The sequence below is a fragment of the Trichechus manatus genome, unplaced genomic scaffold (genome assembly GCF_000243295.1).
Source record: "Trichechus manatus latirostris isolate Lorelei unplaced genomic scaffold, TriManLat1.0 scaffold00015, whole genome shotgun sequence".
Lineage (NCBI taxonomy): Eukaryota > Metazoa > Chordata > Mammalia > Sirenia > Trichechidae > Trichechus > Trichechus manatus.
The window spans coordinates 23,625,722-23,649,564 of record NW_004443951.1 but is presented as its reverse complement, the minus strand read 5'-3'; the positions used below and the strand labels follow the sequence as shown (position 1 = coordinate 23,649,564).

The window sequence follows — 23,843 nt, the reverse complement described above, 5'->3', positions numbered from 1 at the left end:
AGAGAAACTTAAAAAATCACCCACAGTCTCACTGCCCTCCATATCAATTGCTTCCCTTTCTAGTTCCATCCAGTTCCTGTCCATATAAGACCTACTTTACACAGTTGTAATAAATATGGGGAAACAATTTTGCATTCTGCTTTCATCACTGAAAATAATATCATAAACATCTTTCTGTATTACTACATGATGCTATTATAATTTTAAATGGCTGCGTAAATCCATTAGGTAGATATACTATAATTTTCCTAGCCATTCCCCTATTGTTGGACACTTTTACAGTTTCCAATTTTTCGTCATTATAAATAATGCTGAAATCAACACTTTCATGCATGTAACTTTCTTTCTCGGTTGAATTATTTCTGTAGGATATATTCCCAGGAGAGGAATTACTGGGTCAAATGACACAAGCACTTTATGACTCTTGATACATGTTGTCAAATTAGATTCCCAGAGGACTAATTTACATCGCCACCAGCAACGTGTGAGTGGGCCTGCTTTCTGCAACCACTCTAGCCCTGTCCAGTGTCCTCTTAAGGTTCTTTGGGCTAATTTAATAGGGATAAAATGCTGCTGCCTTCTTTTAATTTACATTACTTCGATAAGTAGCAAGACCAAATAGTTTTCCTGTGTATTTATTCACTGACTCTATTTCCTCTGGTGTGAAATCCTGGTTATCTTTCTTACCACTTTGTATGGGCTCATTATAAAAACCAAAAGAAAACAAATCCATTACTGTTGAGTTAGTTCTGACTCATGACGACCCCATGTGTTACAGAATAGAACTGCTCCATAGAGTTTTCCTGGCTCTAGTGACATAAACAGTTAAGCACCTGTCTGCTAACTGAAAGGTTGGCAGTTCAAATCCACCCAGCAGCTCCGCGGGAGAAAGACCCGGTGATCTGCCTCCCTAAAGATAATAGTCAAGAAAAACCAATGGGGCAGTACTACTCTGTCACATGGGGTCACTGTGGGTTGGAATTGATTGGATGGCACCTAACAACGACAGCAACAATCTTTATGGAAGCAGTTTGCCAGGCCTTTCTTCTGTGGAGCAACTGGGTGGGTTCGAACTTCCAACCTTTAGGTTACCAGCCAATTGCAAACTGTTTGCACCACCCAGGTCCTGAGCTCATTATAGAATACAGAGACTAACCCTTTGCTGCCATATTTGTTGTAATGTTATTCAATTGTCGGTTGTTTTTCTTTTCATTCCAGGTGGTTTTTATTGTACAGAACTTCACATTTCAATATATTCAGATTAGATTAGTGCATTGTTTTCCTTTGTAAGATCTTTAAACTTAAGTACAAAGCTTGACGTTACTTTCTTTTATAGTGGGATATTTTATTTTGATCAAATAGTCCCAGCTGTGTGAAATTATTTTACTCATTTTTGTAGGCCACAGTTGAACTGCACAAACTGCCTGGGTTCAAACCCACGTTCTACTTCTTAGTAGCTCTGTGACCTCAGGCAAGTTACTCAACCTCTCTGTGCCTTATCTGTATAATGGGGATGATAATAGTGCTTACCTCAGAGGGTTGTTTTTAGGATTAAATGTTAATACCTCTAGGGCACTTAGAAGAGTTCCTGGCACTTGGTCCAAGCTAAAGAAATGTTAGCTTTCATTACCACACTTACAATCATCACCATCCAATGCATTTGCTTTTCCTCCTGTTCTCAATCCTCTGCAAAATTTCCAAGTGTGATACCTAGGGCTTCATCCATATCATTTATAGCTAGAGACCCCAGCACCTGAACACTCATCTACTCCTCGGGACTCTTAAGGTGAGCTTATTCAATCAGCTACAGTCACACCATGAATGTCTGTAGAATAGACAAGAATATCATAAATACTTTTGTTAAAGCAACTGTGAAAACCACGCTGTTCCACGCAGAGGGCACTTCTGCTCCAGCAGCTTAGATATCCACCCTCACAGGGAGTGTGGGGAGTGTGGCGGGAGCCCCAGGCTGGTCTCCCCTCGTCCTGGCACCATCCCCAGCAATGAGGAAGGTCCAGGCACGGTCCATGCTGGAAGACGGCCCCAGGCCGCAAGGGGTTCCTGACCTCCACTCTGCCCCTGCTCTACTCACCCTCTCTGAAGCACAAATCTCACCGTGTCACTTCCCTGCCCAAAGCCCTTCAGTGATTGCTCACTCTGAGAATAAAATCCTATGTCATTCCATTGGCCTCCAACGTCTTGCATTTATGCTGGCCCCTGAGCCTCCCTCCAGCTCAGCTCCTGCCAATCCCCCTTCTCACATGCATGCTATACTTCCACCCTATGGTATTTATTGCAACTACTCTAATACCCGTGCTTTTTCTTTCTTCTGGCCTTTGATTTTATTCATTCATTTATTCAACAAATATTTATTAAGCATGGACCATGTAAGCTCTACTCAGAGGCACTGCAGAAGAAAGGCCTGGCCATCTACTTTCAGAAGATCACAACCATTGAAAATCTTATGGAGCACAATTCTACTCTGACACACATGGGTGTCATCATGAGTCAAAACTGACTTGAAGGCAACTGGTTTACCACGTGACAGGACCTGCTCTAGCTGCCGAGAATTCAGCACAAACAACAACAACACAAAAAAGACAAAGCTCTTAACCCCAGAAAGCTCATATTCTGGTGGGAGAGTCAGACAATAAGCAAATAAATTGTATCACATGTCAGGGGGTAATAGGGAGTGACGAGGGGTGCTGTGTTATACAGTGTGGTCAGGAAAGGCCTCTCTGATAAGGTGATGTCTTAGCAGAGACCTGTTTGAAGCAGAGAAGAGACCTATGGGGCCATTAGGGGAGAGTAGTACAGGCAGAGGGAAGAGAATGTATGAAGGCCCTGAGGCCCAAATGTGCTTGGCTTGCCACTCTTCTGCCTCCTCCACTTCACAAAACTAACCCCTGGTAATTTAATGCATTACCAAGCCCAGTCTGCTTTTCTCTTAAAATATGGCTGGATAAGGGTCTTGAGGGAGGAGCAGAGGAACGAAAGGTTGCACAGCAAGAAAAGAAAACAATCATCCATAAGACAATCTGCAATGATGTCCTCCCAAGTCCAGCACTGGAGACGGCAGGCTCCATGCTGCTGGCCCACCTGACTCTCCTGTGCCTCCTCCTTTCTGTGGGATCAGAAGGGATGAGAGGGGCAGGCCTGGAGAATTGTGTGGGACTTATTTGGAGAGGCAGCACATTGTGGACAGAGCATGATCTTTGGAACCAGACTGATTTCCAAACCATGGATGACCCTTGCTTACTGTGTAACCTCAGGCAAGATAATTAACTTCTCTGAGTCTCAATTTCCTCGCCTGTAAAATGGAGATCCTAAGGCCGTGCTCAGAGAGCAACGGTGGTTCAGTGGTAGAATTCTTGTCTTCCATGAAGAAGACCCAGGTTCCATTCCCAACTAAGGCACCTTAGGCACAGCCACCACCCATCTGTCAGTGGGGACTTGCGCGTTGCTATGATGCTGAACAAGTTTCAGTGCAGCTTACAGGCTAAAACAGACTAGGGAGAAAGGCCTGGTGATCTACTTCTGAAAATCAGTCAATGAAATTCCTATGGCTCACGATGGTCTAATCCACAACCAATCATAGGACTGGTGCAGAACTGGGCAGCATTTCGTTCCACCGTACATGGGGTCACCACGAGTTGACGGCTGACTCGATGGCAGCTAATAACAGTAACAACAAGGCCTTGCTCACAGGTGGTGATGTGGTGGTGTCTGCAAAATCCATTGTATTGCTGGGCATGTAGAAGGTGCTTGATGAGCTGGGTCCATTGTTTTCTTCATCTCAGAGGCCCTGGGCTTATGGACCTTGCCAGCTTGTATGAGGTTCAAGACTTGTGAAAAACTCATTTTTTAATGGGACTGAAAGGGAAAGGACAGAGATATAATCTGTCCACTGCCAAGTCTCAAATCAGAATCTCTCACCTAATGCAGCGAGTGAGGAGCCCTGGTGGTGCAGTGGTTAATCTCCAGGCTGCTAACCGAAATGTTGGTGGTTCCATCCCACCAGCCGCTCTGCGGGAGAAAGATGTGGCAATCTGCTTCCGTAAAGATTTACAGCCTTGGAAACCCTATGGGAAAGTTCTACTCTGTCCTACAGGGTCCCCATGAGTCGGGATCGACAGCAATAGGTTTGGCTGGTTTGGGATGCAGTGAGTAAATGCTTTTCTCTCCTGCTGTTGAAGTGAAATGTCAGTGGGTTCAACCCTCAATTACCACACTAATGAAGGAAGGGCTGGAAAGAATAATCTAAAACAGTGGCTAATTACCCCTGAATTATCAATTAATGGGAAGAGGTGGGCTGGAATATTCAATTTGATCCCTCTGTTTGGAAGCATCCTCTCACTACTAGTGCTTGGCTCATGGGTTGGAAGATAAGGAAGAGGTGGCAGAAAGGCATGCATCCCCTGAACCTGGGATCCAGGGCTGGTCAGGGGAGGAGGCTCTGATGGGGTCACCTAACTCAGGTCCTCAGGAGGAAGATGGGTGTGAGCAGCTATGGTGACTGCCACAGCAGTGATTGAAGGCTGGTCAGACTACCTTCCATCCAAATGGGAGAAATCATACTGAGGGCCTGTTATGGATTGAATTGTGTCCTCTAAAAACACGTGTTGTAAATCCGAAACAGTATAATGTGGATGTAATCTCATTTGGGAATAGGGTTTTCTTTGTTATGTTAATGAGGCCTTCTTATCAGTGTAGGGTATGTCTTAAGCCAATCACTACTGACTTAAAAAGAGAGCAGATAAGGCACAGAGGGAAACAAGCACAAATGAAGAAAGACCGATGCCACGTGGAAATCACCAAGGAACCAAGGAAGAGAACCTGGAAAAGACAAGGACTTTCCCCCAGAGTGGACAGGGACAGCCTTCCCCTAGAGCCAGTGCCCTAAAGTCATATTTCTAGCCACCTGTACTGTGAGAAAATAAATTTCTCTTTGTTAAAGCCACTCGTTGTGGTGCTTTTGTTATAGCAGCACTAGATAAGTAATGGTGTCCTTGGAGCTGTGGAACTCTACAGAAGCGACCACAGAGCCCACTACCGGAGGGGTTGGGGTGAGCTGGCAGTGGTCCTCAGCGAGCCCTGTGTGGGTCTATGGGCCCGGCTGCCTTGGGTACAGATATGGGAAGGAGGGTCAGGACTGGGGCATCCTGCTGTCTCTCGCCAAAGGGGCGTTTCTCAGCTGAAGACCTGTGCTGATAGGTGTTAAATAGAGTTCAATGCAGAAAATTGAGAAGTAATGAGACTTGGGGACGAGAGAATAAATTAAGAGGTGATCCTATGGGCAGAGAGCCTCCAGCTGAATGCTGAAAAGGAGGAGGCCAGGACTGCCAGAGGGCGCTGTGTCAGAGAGGCGTCGGAATGCCGAGGCCGTGCCAAACTGAGGCTGAGGGGTTGATCAAAAGCAACTAAGCAGTTACCATATTTCATCAGTTCTATGGTGTGCTTTTTCATATTTAATCTCTCTGAAACTGGGTTGTGTTTACAATGGATGGCATGTCATAGTTTAACTGGCAGTATTTTTTTCTCTCTTAGTGGTACGTAAAAGAAAGCTGCTGCTTACAACTGAGAGCATCTTAGATTCAATGAAATATGGTATCAGGTACCTTGAATAAATCACTTTCCTTGTCTGGGTCATTTACATCGGGTGAGACAATCACTTAGCCACTCACTTATTTAATCAATATTTATTGAGCATCTACTATGTGTCAGACCGTGGACTAGGCGCAGCTGTGAACAGTGATCATAAACGTTGGCAGTGTATGTTTTTGAGTATTTATTTCCATGCCAGGCACTGTTAAGAACACCTGACATGCATTACCTCTTTTCTTCCCAGCAATAATCCTACGAACTGGGGATCATTATTTTATTGTCCTCATTCACAGGAGGGGAGGTTAGAGACAGTTATGTGACTGACTCAAAGTCACACAGCCAGCTACTAACTGGTTGAGCTGGGAGTCGACTCTTCCTACAGACCCTCAGCTCATAGCCTTCATGCTCTACTGCTTGTTCTGGCTATCAGGTTGCACATAAGGGCGTGAGGAGGACGGACAAGGAACCACAAGGGATGCAAGTGATGAGAGAAGTACAGGAAGCTAAGGGAGGATGTAACGGCCGTGTTGCACACCAAGAGTGGCCTCCCTGATGTAGTTTAAGCAGAGACTGGAAGGATAAATAGGAATAGCTGGGGGAAGAAGGGTGGCAGGGGTGAGGTAGGGTGAGGAGGAAAGGTTCAGGAGAAAAGGGACCTGGCCTCCCTGAAGGATGAGAGAGGAGATAGAGTGTGGGGTATATGAGGACCTGATAGAGTCCAGTGTGGCTGAAGTCGAGGGGAGGGGAGTGGTGGTGCGGCTGGCGCTCAGCATTCTGATGGGCAGGTAAAGACTTTAGATTCCATCCTGGAAGCAATTAGAACAATTTAAGTGACAGCTCTCTCAGATCTTTATGCCCCAAGCAGGTAATGATTCTCTGGATCTTTTGTTGGGCAATCGGTAACTATAGCCTAAGAGGAAGGCTCAAAAGCAGGTCTGCCAAGTACAGTTATTCAAGTTGGACACTAAAAAAAGGACCCCAAGGAGGGTGGTACTAAAAAAAGGGTGGCTAGGCTAACACCCAGCCTACACTCCATTCACTATGCCATATGCTGACAGAGCTGTGTCCCTACAGAGGGATCCACGTCAGGAGAGGCAAGCACAGCCATTGTGGCTTGGCTGCTAACCACAGGTCAGCAGTTCGAATCCACCAGCCACTCGTTGGAAACCCTATGGAGCAGTTCTACTCTGTCCTATAGGGTCGCTATGAGCTGGAATCGACTCAACGGCAACGGGCTTGGTTTGGTTCTACTATGTGCAGGACTTGAACTAAGGTGTCACGATGGCAGAAGAACCAAAAAGTTGGTGACGGTTCTTGCCCTTGGAGAGCCATAAGGCTTGGCCAAAGGTTTTGGCAAGAGAAAGATTTTTTTTTCACTCCCACAAAAAACACCATGCCCTGTTATAATAGCTACTTTTTACTGAGTACTGTGTGCCAAATGCCGTGCTTGGTGCTTTCTATTGCCTTACTACTAATACAACCACCTTTAAAGGTACAGAGTGTTATCCCCTTTTACACAGAAGGCAACTGAGAGGTTCAGTACCTTGCTCAGGGTCACACAGGGGGTACACACTCTTGAGCTACAGAGATCCAGACAGGCATGAGGGTCATCTTCTCCATGTGGTCATTGTTGATGTTGTTAGCTGCTTTTGAGTTGGCCCCTAACTCATGGCGACCCCATGCACAACAAAATGAAATGCTGCCCAGTCCTGTGCCATCCTCACGATCAACTGAGGATTGGACCATTGTGATCCACAGGGTTTTCACTGGCTGATTTTCAGAAACAGATCACCAGGCCTTTCTTCCTAGTTCATCTTGGTCTGTAAGCTCCACTGAAACCTGTTCGGCATCACAACACGCAGACCTCAACAGATAGACAGGTGGTGGCTGCGGATGAGATGCACTGGCCAAGAATCAAACCAGGCTCTCCTGCATGGAAGGTGAGGATTCTACCACCGAACCACCAATGCCCCCATTCTCCCTGTGGTAGAAGAATCGATATTTATTGACTACCTGCTCTGTGTCAGGCATTTTCCATGCCTTAACTCTTTTAAGCCTCATTACAACTCACTGAAGTGGGCGTGATGGTTTCTATTTTGCTGAAAAACTAGTCCAAAGAGGTTGGCAGATTTACCCAAGGTCTTGCAGCTAGTACACAGGAGAACCTCAGTTTGAACCTGGGTCTTTCTGTGTTCTTACTCATTCCTTCCAAACTTTTTTAGGTCTCAGAGCTCCTTGAAGGTAGAGGCCATTTCTTATTCATCCTTGTACCCTCAAGGTCTACCATGAGACCTGGAAGAGAGTAGCTGTTCAGCAAATACATGTTGAATGAATGAATGAATGGATGGATGGATGGATGGATGGACAAACAGAAAGAAGTAAAGTGATGTACACCTCACCTGTAGGCAATCCAGCTGCCTAAAAATGCTCCTTCTACCCTCATCACTGTGTCTTCTGACACTGTGACCTGAGGAGGGTTGGGAGCTAGAGTTTGGCGTAATTTCATCTTAAAACTATGTTAATGTTCTTCCTTCAGAGGGGGGCAAATATCACTATGCATGATGAACTGTTTGTGGGATTACTGAGGATATGATATGAAATTCATCCTGATTCCCCACTTATGGAGAAGTTCTGCCCAATTTGTCTCAAATGCCACATCTCTGTGTATTAATTTTATAATCCACAGTGCTGATTAAAGCAAATGTTCTCTGACTCCCAAGGCAGAGCCATTGGAAATGGAACAGGTTCACCCAGGAAGCACGCTCTGTGCGTCCTGGCCAGAGGAAATGGACATTCACTGCCTCCACCCCAGAGGAGGTCTTGGCAGGCCTGCCATTCTGGCGCCCAACAGCCTGAGTGGTGCAAATTGCATATTCAGTATATATATTATCAAATAGCTTCCATTAGCCCAATTTTGAGATGTCTGCATAATGTCCTGGAATTGGAGAACTCTTTCAGAATGAGTAAATTGTCTGAGAGGCTGAGGCTGAAAGAGGAGAATCAGCAGGTATAATTACAGGATGGCATAAAAACAGGAAGGGCCCATTTCTCCAATGTGCTGGGTTCCATTGCCATCTTGGGACCCTAATTTCCACGTGTATGCCGTGGCACAATCACCTTCAACCCCGCTTCCATCTCCAAAAGCCATGAAAGCATACTTTGTCCGGAAGCTGGCTCCTCACCTGCTTTTCCTGGTACAGCAACAACGGGGAGCTCCGTTTCGCCTGTCTGTCCCTCACAGATATGTCTGTCTGTGCCTGTTTCAACGTACTGTGGTCCTGAGCAGAGATGACATTACTGTCCCTCTACTGGTAACAAAAGCCCACTGAGGTTTTTTTTCAGAAACGACACAAAATTGAGCATTTCTTGCCCCTCCTTTGTTCTGTTCCCCTTTGGGAGGTGGATGGATAGGGGCAGTGGGTACATACTGAGACTGTGAAGTGAGGCTTGAATGAAAAATCAGGGAGGCATGTGCAGCATGGCACAAGCACAGGGTCTGCACACAGTAGGCACTTAATAAATATTAGCTCAATGAATGAAAGAATGAACTTCTACCGCCAATTTTACGTGAGATACAGGCAAGGCCTTTCTCCTCCCAAGGCTGTTTCTCAGGTGGGCTAGTGGTTTGTCTTATTAGCTAGTGCGAATGTAACAGAAATACAAGTGGGTGGCTTCAACGAACAGAACTTTATTTTCTCAGTTTGGAGGCTAGGAGTCTGAACTCAGAGCACCGGCTCTAGGGGAAGGCAATCTCTCTATGTCCCCTCTGGGGGAAAATCTTTACCTCAGCTTCTCTAGCCAGCGTTCCTTGGATCTTTGGAGATCTCCACATGGCATTTATTTTTCCTTCATTTGTGCCTGCTTGCTTCTGTGCCCAATGCACTCTTTTTATATCTCAAAATCTGTTAGGTTTAAGACACACCTTACACTAACATGGCCTCCTTAACATAATAAAGGAAACCCTGTTCCCAAAGAGGATTACATCCACGGGTATAGAGGTTAGGATTCCAACACGTATTTTGGCGGGGGACATAATTCAATCCATTAACAGGGTTCATGGATGGGCCTTAGGGCATCTGTGAATCCCACTGACTTACATGGAAAATTGTGTGGATTTGAGTGTGTGTGCGTGTCTGTGTGTGTCTAAGTGTATTTGGGAAGAGTCACAGCTTTCATCAGATTCTCAGCCAAGCCCATGACCCCAGAAGTCTCAGGCCCACTGGACTTCCTACTAGAAAAAGAGGCTCATGAAAAGACTGAGAGTTCCTGGCCTTGGTCTCATTAGGTCCAAACCATCAGGTGATGGCCCGAGACCTCATCCTTATCTGATGGGCTCACAGACGTGGAGAACACTCTGCTCCTGGCCCAAAGAAGTCACTGTCTTGTTGTAAGAACAGACAGACCATGAACAACCGGATTGAGGATTTTATGCAAACTATGGAGTGGGGGGTGGCTGGGATGGGGCTGGAATCTTGATGGAGTCTTGACCTATGAAGCTGATATACCTTTTCTTTCATTTCCTAAAATGATCCCAGTCAAGTAAGGCTAGGATAAAGGTGACTTAATTAATCAGCTGACATATATAGAGCATTGACAATTTGCCAGGTCCTGTACTGAGGACATCACATGACTTGTGTGTTCTCTCATCTTCACAGCAGCTCTAGAAAGTAAGTATTATTCTTACCTTGATTTTACTAGTCTTGAGGCTGCGCCTCAGAGACAGAAAGCAACTTGCCCAAGGCCACACAGCAAGTGCGTGGCAGAGATGGGATTTGATTCCAGAGACGTCTGAACTCAGAACCTGAGAGCATAATCACTATGCTATGCCATTAACTTTTCCTTTATGGTTACCAGAGAGTGTGCAAGAATAAAGGTCTCTTATCCCAGCTTCTATGTGGAGTTAATAAATGGAATAGTTGTCCTAATTTTTAACTATGCCTTCTTTATTTTGATATTGAGCTACCAAGATCACAGTTAGTCTTAGCTCAACAGAGAATGCCTGTTTTGACATCTAGACTATTAAAGCTAAAAGACTGAGACCCAGCATTCAGAACAGCTCTCCGTCATGGAAGTGTCCGAGTGACTGCTCAAGATTAACATTTGCTAAAATGCAAAGGTGCAACCAGGATTAGGCATTAAAAACCCGCAGAGACACTTCCCTAAGTAACGTTTCTGATCTGCTTATAACAGTTGTTTACGTTCTGATCAGTCTGGAATACACAAAAACAATCCCATACAATCTTTGAGAGTTGTGGGTGGGGAGGGTGGGAAGCCTGGGGGCTGGGGCAGCAGAAATAATGTCCAAGCAGCAGCAAGTCTAGAAACCTCAGGGAGAAGCACCCCAGAGGCAAACTGAGGAAGCAATACACAGGCTTACACACACCCAAAGAGGGACAGAAAGACTGGCGCGCATGCACACACACACACCCTGAGCATTAGAGAGTCGGAGACAGAAAAGGAGTCACAGAAACCAAGACAAACAACTGAATTCCAGAGGGATTTGAAAGGGAAATGTAACACTAAAACTCTCAAAGCATAAGATGAACATTTAAATGAATATTTATCTGATCTTGGCATGGAGAAGGCCTATCTGAGCATGGCACCAAAGACAGACATCATGAAAGAAAAAAAATCAAACAATTAAAATTTAAAATTAGCAGCACAAAAATGAAAACTGTTGCACATCAAAAGGAAACCCATCATGTTAATAGCCTGAATATACAAAAACCACCTACAAAAAAAGATAAGAAAAGTGCTAACATTCCAGTGGAGAAGTGGGCAAAGACATAGGCAGTTTACAAATGATCTACAAATGGCCGGTAAGTGAAGATGGGTGCTCCACCTTACCTACGATCAAACAGATGCAAACCAGAACAACAAATGAGATTTCACTTTTCACTCATTTTAATCACGGAAATTGATTTAAAACACACCAAAATGCAATGTAGGGAAGGTGGGGGAACGGACACTTGGTGGAAATGTACATTAGTATGACCTTTCTAAAGACACCTTGGAATCATGTATCAAAAGGTAAACGTTATATACTCTTTGACTCAGTGATTGTACTTCCAAGAATTTATTCGAAGAAGATAATTAGATGAGAGTATAAATTGTATCTACAAGGACTTTCTTCATCTAAATGTCCTCAGAAGATGATTGGTTAAATAATTGTGGTATGTTCAAGCCATAATTATTTAACCAATTGTCCTCTGTGGACATTTAGGTGAAGAATATCCTTGTTCAAACCACATATGGCTCCTTTACTGATATTCATTAAAAAGGAAAAAGCAGGGCTGCTTTGATAACACAGGACGATGTCGGCCTCATTAACCAGATTACAGACCTGTACGTACAGCATAGTCCCAAGTGCACATGTACCGATGTCTGAGTGCACGTGTGCATACGTGCAGAGACATGTCTAAATGAACAGGAATTGAAATGGCAGAGGGGCAGCGAGGCCCTCTGTGGTGGACAGTTGCCCTAGCTGGGCAGAGCAGGACCAGGACAGACCTGGGAGCAAGGAGGAGGAAGCGGTGAATGGGGTGAGGGCTGCTGGGGTGTGTTTTCAGACTCCATGTTGAGAATAGAGTTGCCAGATTAAACAAATAAAAATACAAGGCTCCCAACTAAATTTGAATTTCAGGTAAACAATGTTATGACTTGAATTGTGTCCCCAAAAAATATGTACCTGTGGATGTAATCCCACTTGGGAATAGGGTTTCCTTTGTTACATTAATGAGGCCAAGTGTCTTAAGCCAATCGATTTTGAAAAATCAAAGAGCAGATTAGGCACAGAAGAAAGCAGACACGGGGGAAAGCCCATATCATCTGAAGACCACGAAGGCAGACCAGTCGACAAGCCCAGGAACTCTAAGGATGGCCAGCTAGAGAAGCTGAGACACGGCTTCTTCCCAGAGCCGACAGAGCGGGAGCCTTCCCCTAGAGCCGGTGCCCTGAATTCGGACTTCTAGCCTCCTAAATTGTGAGAAAATAAATTTCTGTTTGTTAAAGCCATCCACTTACGGTATTTCTGTTAGAGAGGCACTAAGAAACTAAGACAAACAATGAATCATTTTTTTAGTAAAAGTATAATCCCAAATATTGCATGGGACATACTTACTGTAAAAATTAGTTATTGTTTATCTGAAATTCCAATTAACTGGGTATCCTGTATCTGGCAGCCCTGGATGAGAAGCTCTGGAAAACGTCTCTTGCTGCCTCCACAGGATGACCCAAGCCAGCCTGGAGGGGCACTGAAGCCCTAGGCAGGCTTCCTATGTCCTGCCCTGCCTCTGACTAGCTCCAAACTACCTGCCCATAAAATGGAGCCACAAGCCTCTGCCTCACTCTAGATGTTTTGCAGGGAATGTAGGGCAGGGCAAGAGTATACTTGTTGGTGCCAGAGAGGCCACATTAAAACTCCCAGGCATCAGTTTCTAAAAATATTAAATGTAGAATTACCATATGACCCAACAATTCCACTCCTAGATATGTACCCAAAGGGTTCACTGCAGCACTATACACACCAGCCAAAAAAGGTGGAAACAATCCAAGTGTCAATTAACAAAAGAACAGATAAACAAAATGTGGTATATCCATACAATGGAATATTACTCAGCCATAAAGAGAAATGAAGTCATAAAATGACACATATTGTTTGATTCCACTTATATGGACTGTCTAGAATAATCAAATGTATAGAGACCAAGGAGTCCCTGAATAGTGCAAACAGTTAATGCACTTGGCTGCTAACTAAAAGCCTGGAGGTTCAAATCCACTCAGAGATACCTCTGGAGAAAGGCCTGGCAATCTGCTTCCAAAAACTCAGCCACTGAAAACCCTATGGAGCACAGACTTACATGGGGTTGCCATGAGTCAGAGTCAACTCGACAGCAACTGGTTAACTGGTTTTATAGAGATCAAAGTTTATTAGTGATTACCAGGGGCAGGAGGGAGGGGAAAAGAGAGGCTCATTGCTTAGGGGGCACTCAGCTTCTATGAAGGGCTATAAAAGAATTCAAAAATGGATAGAGGTGATGAATGGTTGCACAACAGGGTGAACGTAATTAATGTCATTGAGTTGTACATGTAAAAAATGTTAAAATGGCAAATGTTGTTATATATATTTCTACCACAATAACAAAAAATTTATTTAATAAAAACACTAGACTTCCTGGCCATCAGGTAGCCTTAAAGTGAGCCCTGGCTCTACATCTGTAAGATGGAGATAACTAGGTCTGTCCACAAGGTTGAAGTGGGGATTAAACAAGAAAATGTATGTAACGTGCCTGGCACACAGTCAGTGCTTAATACAAGTTGATCCCCTTCCTTCCTGTCCACCAGCAGAAGCAGCTCATGCTCTTGCCCCCAGGGATTACAACTCAAGCATCTCCTGTCATCTCGGGTTTGACGACTGGCCTTTCTGATCTTCCCCTTGCAGCAGCAGCAGCTGTGAGCTGACACTCTTCACCTGACTTCACCTTTCTCCCAAATCCCTACCAGCAGTTCAGTTCCTTATCTGCACTTCTCACACACACTCTGGATGAGGGCGGAGGAGGATCAAACTTGCTTTGATAGCAGACATACACCAATGTCGGGCCAAAGGGAGCTACAGAGAGCAGGGCCCTGACGCCATTGTGAAATGGAAAAAGCAGCCTCCAGAATCGAGAATGTAAGGGAGCTGTCCTGATTGGGGGCAGCTCGGGCTGGCAGGGAGGCCTCCTCCTCTGGAGCTTCTCTGTCTGCTTGTTGCCCAGCACAAATGCCTAAGGTAAACTCTGCAACAGAAGGTGGGGATTGACCTTCTCTGAGAGCCAATTTTCATAGAGTTCTTTTCACTGCTAGATCTTAACACCCTTCAGTGAGGCCCAGAGAACTTAAAAATATGCCAAGGTCACCCACTTAGTCATTTACGGGCCCAAAAAGCTAGTGTTGATCAGTAAATCCCCAAATATAGGATTATCCATCCTCTTGTTGAATAGCCCCATGATACAGAGGACCATGTCCACCACCGTGGAGGCACAGACCATGTGGGTATATTCATAGAGCTCCAAAAGTGGGTGCCACTTACACTTTTCCAGATGCACAAATTACCCCAAGCCAAACCAATAGGGTTTGGTGACAGCCTGGGCTTACCCATTCCTGACTCCCTTCTTAGCACAGACAGCTGTGACCCACTTTGCTCTGCAGTCCAAAGACAGCCAGACACACATACTGTGAAGTTCACAGAAACTCTGCATGTGTGACTGTACAAAGACTCACTCAGCTAGAGCCACCTGTCTGTACCAGGTCCAGGGCTTGTCTGTGTGGTGAGGACCAGGCCTGCCGTAGGAGCAGAGGACTCAGCAGGGCTAACCATACAAGCTCAGGTCACTCTGGACTTGTTTTTCTTAGCACCTATGGCTTAGAGACCTCACACCATTACATGGCTAGGAGGACAGGCCTTCCTTCAGCCCTGCTGGTCCTGATACAGAATGCTGAGCATTCACATGTCTAGACTGGCTCACCTGTGCCAGGCAGGTAAGAAAAGGGACCCATCAGCCTTTATTTTATCCTAAGACCGAAAGGTTGGTGGTTTGAACTCACCCAGAGGTGCCTCCGAAAACAGATGAGCTGCTTCCAAAAGGTCACAGCCTTGAAAACTCTCTGGAGCAGTTCTACTCTGCACACATGGGGTTGCCATGAGTTGGAATTGACTCAACGGTAACAAACAACAACATTCTGTAACATCTTTTGAATCATAGACCCCTTTGTGAATCTCATGAAAGACAGCTCAATGCTGTTCTGCAAAAATTTCTGCAATGATGAAAATGTTGTATATCTCTGCTGCCCAATATAGCTGCCACTAGCTACGTGTGGTTATTGGACACTTGATATTTCGCTAATATGACTGAGGAACGAGGAACTGAATTTTAAATTTTATTTAATTTTAATTAATTTAAATAGGAATAGTCACATATGGCTAATGGCTACTGTATTGGATGGCACAGCTCTAGACCAGGGGCTTGAAAACTTTTTCAATAAAGGGCCAGATAGTAAATATTTTAGGTTATGCAGGCCATATGATCTCTGTTACAGTTATTCAACTCTGCAGTTGTAGTCCATGAAAGCAGCCATTAACAGTATGTAAATGAATCGGTGTGGATGTGTTTTAATAAAACTTTATTTACAAAAACAAGTTGTTGGCTGGATTTGGCCAGGGGGCCATAGTTTGCTAACCCCGGCTCTAAACTCTCCCTAGAAAATAAAACACACATGCTCTCATACACAGAATTTTGTCTATGATTTCAGGGGGTTCACAGACCTCCTGATGCTCAAAAATAGACTCTTGCTCATTAATTCCAGGCTAGAACCTCTGTTTTAAAAGGACTCTACTGAATGTACCCTCAAATCTGCTCTGCCTGAATGGCATTGTTTCCTGAGGGGTGTGACTTAGCCAGGGATCAATCTGACACTTTTTTCCCAAAGCTTTATGAAAGGTTGGGTCTCAGACAAGGATCCACAGGATTGCTGACTGAAGACACTAGGAGGGCCCTCTATGTTTCAGGCTCTCCCTGAATCTCTGTAGGCCCCTCCTCACTGACTCAGCCCACCCTCCCTCCATCCAAAGCCAACATATCATGGAAGGAGCTAAAGGTCTGAGAGACTTTAAGAAACATCTGAAAGCTCTCTCCTAGTAAGGAGGTTGTAGCTCAAGCTTGGGAAGAATTAGTTTTAGTTCAGGACCAGGGTTAAGATACAGCCAGGATGACCAAGATCACTGACTTGACATGAGGAAGAGCTGGTCTTTTTTTGAAAAGAAGTGGGGTTATCTGAGGAGTCTTCACTTTAAAGAGAGATAGGTCTTTGTCAGGAGCCCTCATTTAAAGGTAACTGAGCTTATGTCAGATGCCCTCAGTTAAAGGCATGTGGAACTTTCTCTGGAGCCTTCTCAGGAACCCTCAGATGACTGTGAGGCCATATTAGGTGCCCTCATGTAGTCAGGGTAAAGCACTGATCTGTCTTTCCCCATCCTCCTACCATCAGGGATAGTTTTTGTCAAGGAGGTCGGAGACAGGACCCGCCCACCTTCCAAGATATACTCCTGGCCAAGAAAAAGGTGATACAGTATCTATTTCCATTTTCCTATAGTTTCATTTGACAAAGTATCACTTTAAGTTCTTGAACAAAAGCAAGAGAAAGAAAGCTTTCTAATAACTGGCACGCTTTACTAGCATATTATGTTATTACTGGTATTAATTATCATTAACAGTCTTAAAATACACCTATTAATGATCTCAACACAAAATTGCAGTGCAGGTCGTAGCCAAGAGCAGCATAATTACCTATTAATGAGATGCAAATTTTCCAGGGAAATGACAGATCTAGAAGTACCACCTTCTGAACTAACATAATAAAGTTAATAATAATAATAGTGTATAATCTGAAGATATTAGTGTTAATTTGAAAGCTAACATCATATTTAAACAGGCTGATAGAAGTGGAAATTATTTGCATAGCTCAAATCAAGAAACCCTAATCCATGCCATTAAGGAAAAATTGATTGTTCTTCTCTGAATGACATAAAATTCACTCTTTGCAGTGGCTACATTGACCAGAAATTTTTTCAGCTACTTATTTTATGTCTTTTACTTAGGGCTTTTATCTCTCTTACTTCCAAAAAAAAAACAAGCTGAGGTACCTTATACAATTAAGCCCGATATAAAACAGAATTAAAAAAAATAAAAACACAAAAAAACCCAGTTAAAGGGGCAGACAACTAGATGTTATCAGGCCCTCAGGATAAACTACTACAGCTAAGCTCTGAATTTAATTCTCAGTTTCCTGGAGACACACAAAGGGCAATTTAAGTAACTGAGTTACTGGTTAGGAACCAGCCTTGGTGGGAGAGGCACAAGCTCTGATTCTGAAGAAGCCTGTCCGTGACGCTGAGAGCAGTGGCTATTACAACGTCACACCTCAGGCTTCAGGTCACCTACCTTCATAGCTGGCATGGAAGCCCTGGGCACTGACTGCGTAGTCACTGATGAGGCGCAGAGAGAGAGTGGTGGCCACGCTAACGATGGTGGCTGGCAGCTGAAAGCCTGTGAGTCTGAAACAAAAAAAGGTACGTTTAAGGAGAAAAGTCCCATGGGGAAACGTCACATCAATTATGCATTTATTGAGCACCTGATGGATGCACAATTAAGCACTTACTGCGTACCTGCTTGATGCTAACTTAGGCACAGGGAGGGATATGTAAGGAGCCTAACTCTAGGCACATACAAGGTGTCCAAAGATAAAGGGATCTGCACGCAAACGTGATGGAAACCAGCAGTCTTCTACCACAGAAACCGGAAGGGCTACTCCCCTGAAAAATGGCCTAATCCCAGACCTGGAGGTCTGCCTCTTTTGTCTATCTTTACTTTTCTCCTCTTCTGGTTTCTTCTCCTCTCTCCTCCCTTTCTGGCTGGGATCTTTTGAGGCTATGGGTAGAAGTCTCCACAGATTTACATCTAGTAATGCCAATAAACAATATTTATTCATACACTGAGGAAAACATAGCCAACTCTAAGTAGCATACTGTTTTCTTACCATAGGTTTTATTCTTCAAAAGGAATGTTTACTGAGTTTATAGAATGATACATGCTCATTATTTTAAAAAGAAGCAAGCAAAAAAAAAAAAAAATCTAGAAAGAAAGAATCATTCTTGACAGCTGATCCACAAAGAGATGAAAAGATCAATGGGTGGGATTATAGTCAATGAAAGTAATTTATACAAGTGGGATAATACTTTACATGCTTTTAAAATTAAAATGTTTAAATTTATATATTTTTCTGGAATTTAAGTGAAGATAAAGAAATGCGGATGAAACTGAAGGAACTGCTGAACCTGAGAGAAATTCATCTTTAACACGAGAGGCATTTTTAAAAGATTCTCCTAATGTTAAAAAGATAAAATAACGAAGCTTTCACTGAACATATGGGAACAAATTTTTGGAATTTGTCACGTCTTGGCCTCCATGCATGGTGGTCCCCACAGGAGACCTGACTGTGCACACAGGTAATAGTGAGGTATCCAGTTGCCCATCGACCTTTATGCTCTGTCCCCTATCTGAGGCTCAGCCCTGCCCCTCACCCTATCAGGATCTAGTTGGGGGGTGATACAAGGTTTATCTTTACCTCCACATTCAGGTAGTGTGGTGTATCTGTGGTGCTCCTGGACCCCTCTGTATACCTTCCCCTGCTATAACACCTTGATGTTCATAAGGATGTCCAATGGACAATGTGAGTATTTGGTTAAGACAAGTTAAATCAGATATCTGTTAAAGCCCATTGGGAAAAAGCCCTGTGCTAGATGAAGCTTTTGCCCTTTCTGCTGTCTTAATATTACTAAATTCATGTTCAGAATGAACTCAAAGAAAAGAGAAGGAAAGGTGATCAATCTGTAAAAAGAGTGACCAAATGAGTTTCAAAAACATCTTTTCTTCAGGTATAAAGACACCAGTGGAGGATCCCTACCTCACCCCATATAATTTCTCTCTCTCATACACATTTTTCACACAGGTCAAAAATTTATATGTAGAGGTGGAGACAACAAAGCACTATAGACAGAAGCACCACACTGTCCCTCTATAGCAAAGACTCGAAAAATTAAATAAAATAGATACAAATGTCAATCTTGGAACCGTAAACATCAAATTAAGGGATAAAGAGCTAGATCAAGCACCGAATGGAATAAGAAGCTGACAGAGAATAGAGCACAAGGAGAGCTACGGAGTGGAGGTCCCTACTAGCTAATGCAGCATGGATTCGCCATCTCGGACCTCAGCCACCAAAAACAGCAGACAGGGAGTACAGGAAGGCAACTTCATGGAGCTCCGAACAGGAGGCAGAGCACCTGGTAACCCGGGATACATGCTTTCCCACCCCCACCCTTCTTCTCTCTATGTGGCCTCTGTCACTTTCCAATGGGCCATGGTCACTCAGCCAGAGAGACACCAGCTCAGTGCTGCCGGGTCCACCCTGCTCCCACTGGCCAGCTCCTTCCGCCATTTTTTTTTAACTGGTTTTTAGGCTTTTTTGTTTGTTTGTTTCTTCTCTCTCCCTTCCTTCCTTTCCTTTCTCCTGCCCAGCTAGCCCTGTGGCCATGCCTGCCCCTTCTTGATGGCCTGTGCCACACAGCTTGGCTAGAGAGCCGTAGGCACACAACATTCCCGGGTCCATGCCACCCCACAGGCAGGCTCCCCCAGTGCCATTTTTTTTTAAGTTTCTTCTCTCTCTCTTCCTTCCTTTCTTTTCTCCCGCTCAGCTAGCCCCATGTGCCATCCCCACCCCTTCTTGATGGACTCTGCCATACCGTTCAGCTAGACAGCCACCAGCACATGGCCTTCCTGGGTCCACAACGCCCCCACCAGCAAGTTCCCTCAGTGCATTTCTTTGTTTGTTTGTTTTTTCTTTTCTTTTTTTTTTTCTTTTTTTGTTGTTTCTTCTCTCTCTCCCCTACCCCTGTCCTTTCTTTCCTTTCTCCAACCTACCTGGCCCCATGCTTTGCCAACCTCCTTCTCAACAGACTGTGCCGTACCACTTGGCTAGAGAGCCTCTGGCATATGGCCTTCCCAGATCTGCACCACTCCCACAGGTCGGCTACCTCAACATCATAGTTTTTGTTTTTCTTTATCTTTCCCCATCTCCTTTTTTCTTCTCCCTCAGCCGCTTCCTGACAGTCATGCCATTCCACCTGGCGAGAGAGACATCACCTCGCTGCCACCCCAATTCTGTCCTGACCTAACAGCCAGTATCCCCATCAACATATTTATTTATTTTTTCTTGCTAGTTTTTTGTTTTGTTTCTCATCTCCCTTTCCTTTCTCATGCCCACCTAGCCCTGTGTGCCACCCACACCCCTTCTTGACACGGGCTAACTCAAAATGGATCGAAGACCTAAATATAAAACCAAAAACTATAAAGATCATAGAAGAAAAAATACAGTCAATGTTAGAAGCCCTAATACACAGCATAAATAGGATACAAACCATAACTAACAATACACAAACACCAAAAGATAGGCTAGATAGCTGGGATTTTCTAAAAATTAAACACTTAAGTTCATCAAAAGACTTCCAAAAGAATAAAAAGAGAACCTATTGTAAAAATGCTTGGGGTCAGTGTCTGACCTCCTTCAACCCCACAAAGGGGAAGGAGAACCAAGATCAACAGCACAATGCTGACTCCCATGAGGTGGAGGCCAGAGAAGTCTACTCTCTCCATCATCTTTACTAGTTCTGATACCAACCATCCCTCGCACAGCACTCTCTACTGAGTTTGATAATACATTGCAATGGCCACACAGAACTCACAAAATACTCACGATTATGGAGTTTATTAGGGAAGTAACAGTTACAATCCAAGCTCAGGAACACTCAAGATAACAATTCTTCCATCAGGAGAGCCTCTTCCCAGCCATGCTAGAAGGCACGGCTGGCCCTCAGTCTCTGCCCAAAGGCACTCTGCTTTCTCTCTCTGTGGGCCTGGAAGCCTACCGCGCTGTCTCCTGCTGCCGGATGTCTGCTGCTGGGTCTCTGCTGCTGGTCTCTCCTTCCTTGATGGTGGTCAGCTCCTCTCCGCTGCTCTGGAATTTGCTCTCTTTTAAGGCAAAACTGACCAATCTCCTTGGATTACCCTATCACATAGTCCCACCCAATCACCTGGGTGGGAGTTACAAGACCATGGCTAGAAAGGTCACACAAAAGCAATCAATCAGTAATCAATCGTACCACATCTAAAGACTGAGAAAAAAATTTGACTATGACAAATCTGACGAAGTTCTAATCTGTAAAGTCTATCAGAAAATCCAATGCCTCTACAACAAAAAGACAAATAATCCAATTAAAAAATGAGCAAAGGAAAAGAACAGACACTTCACCGAAGAAGACCAAAGAAGCAGCTAACGGATACATGAGAAAATGCTCTCGATCGCTAGCCATTAGAGAAATGCAAATGAAAACCACAATGAGATACCATCTCACCCCGACATTACTGGCACGAATCAAAAAAACAGAAAATAACAAATGTTGGAGAAGCTGCGAGGAGACTGGAACTCTTATGCTCTGCTGGTGGGAATGTAAAATGGTACAACCATTTTGGGAAATGGCATGGTGCTTCCTTAAAAAGCTAGAAATAGAAATACCATACAATCCAGCTATCCCACTCCTACAAATATATCCTAGAGAAATAAGAGCCATCACGTGAATAGACATATGCACATCCATGTTCACTGCAGCATTATTTACAATAGCAAAAAGATGGAAACAACCTAAGTGACCATCAACAGATGAATGGATAAACAAACTATGGTACATACACACAATGGAATACTATGCAATGATAAAGAACAATGATGAACCTGCGAAACATTTCACAACATGGATGAATCTGGAGGGCATTATGCTGAGTGAAATAAGTTAATCGCAAAAGGACAAATACTGTATGAGACCACTACTATAAAACCTCATGAAAAGGTTCACACACAGAAAGAAACAATCTTTGGTGGTTACAAGCAAGGGGAAGGGTAGAGAGGGAAAAACACTAACTAGACAATAGATAAGTGGTAACTTTGGTGAAGGGTAAGACAGTACACAATACTGAGGAAGTCAGCACATCTTGACCAAGGCAAGGTCATGGAAGCTTCACAGACACATCCAAACTCCCTGAGGGACCGAATTACTGGGTTGAGAGCCAGGGACCATGGTCTTGGGGGACATCTAGCTCAACTGGCATAACATAGTTCGTAAGGAAAATGTTCTACATTCTACTATGGTGAGTAGCTTCTGGCATCTTAAAAGCTTGTAAGCAGCCATCTAAGATACTCCACTGGTCCCTTCCCATCTGGAGCAAGGGAGAATGAAGAAAACCAAGGACACCAAGGAAAGGTTAGTCCAAAGAACTAATGGACCACAACTACCTCAGCCTCCACCAGACTGAGTCCATCACAACTAGTGCTGGCTACCACCACCGACTGCCCTGACAGGGATCACAATAGATGGTCCCGGACAGAGCTGGAGAAAAATGTAAAACAAAATTCTAACTCACAAAAAAAGACCAGACTTACCAGTCTGACGGAGACTATAGAAACCCTTAGAATATGGCCCCTGGACACCCTTTTAACTCAGTGCTGAAGTCACTCCTGAGGTTCAACCTTCAGCCAAAGATTAGACAGGCCAATAAACCAAGAAGGGGCTAAATAGGCACACCAGCCCAGGGGCAAGGATGAGAAGGCAGGAGGGGACAGGAAGGCTGGTAATGGGGAACCCAAGCTCGAGAAGGGGAGAGTGCTGACATACTGTGGGGTTGGCAACCAATGTCACAAAATATATTTGTAATAATTGTTTAATGAGAAACTAATTGTTCTGTAAACCTTCATCTAAAGAACAATAAATAAAAGAAAAAAAATAGATGTAAAATAATGAATCATGCATACCTGAAGGAAGTAATTTTTTCATCATCTTAGGCTAGGGGAGGCCTTTCTAAGTACTCATGTTTAGAGGGCTTCTTTTGCTTCTACCTGGCCATCATTCTTCTGGGAGCTGCCCATTGCCTGAGATTCTGATAGGTAACACACCTAGCCACTTGCCACAGAAGTGGGCAAGTGATCAGTCATGGTACACTCCCTCTCATCTTCATGGATTGGTTCAAGGTACAGAGAATAGGGAGAAGGGCACATGACCCAGGCAGGGCCATTCAGAGTCCCTCCATGAGATTTGATATACAGACTGTGAGAGTTTCTTATTTTTTGATCTTGAACCATTAAAAGGTAAACTTGGGATGGCCAGCAGACTTTCTATCATCACACAGAATCTATTTGCTTTATGAGAAAATTATATCGCCATACAGATATAAACAAAGCTGAGCAGTGGGCAGTGAAGACAGAAACAGCCCTAATGTATTTTTGAGATCCTTGGTCTAGCCATGCCTGAAACTAGACCTATCTGTGCAATGCCCAGTTATGTGAGCCAACATTCTTTCTTTCCCTTTCTTTCTTTTTTCCTCTTGCTTCAGATAATTTGATTTGGATTCCTATCTCTTGAAACTGACTGAGCACCTACGGATACAACATAAAACCCCAGAGGGTTTAAAGGAAAATATTGACAGATTTGACTATATGAAAATTAAGCATATATGCATTGCAAAATAAACTGTAAAAAAGTAAAGAGAAAAATGCATACTAAGAAGATTATGTGTAATACATATGAGAGAAATGGG

General features: G+C 44.1%; 1 protein-coding gene across 1 annotated transcript in view; it reads right to left on the bottom strand.

Annotated features, from left to right (window-relative positions):
• Nucleotides 1-23,843, bottom strand: part of CSMD2 (CUB and Sushi multiple domains 2) — a 752,464-nt gene that overhangs the window by 608,016 nt on the left and 120,605 nt on the right. Inside the window, exon 8 of the mRNA XM_012554226.1 lies at nt 17,583-17,695. Coding sequence (XP_012409680.1) covers nt 17,583-17,695 — 113 coding nt within the window. The remainder of the gene's footprint in view (nt 1-17,582; nt 17,696-23,843) is intronic.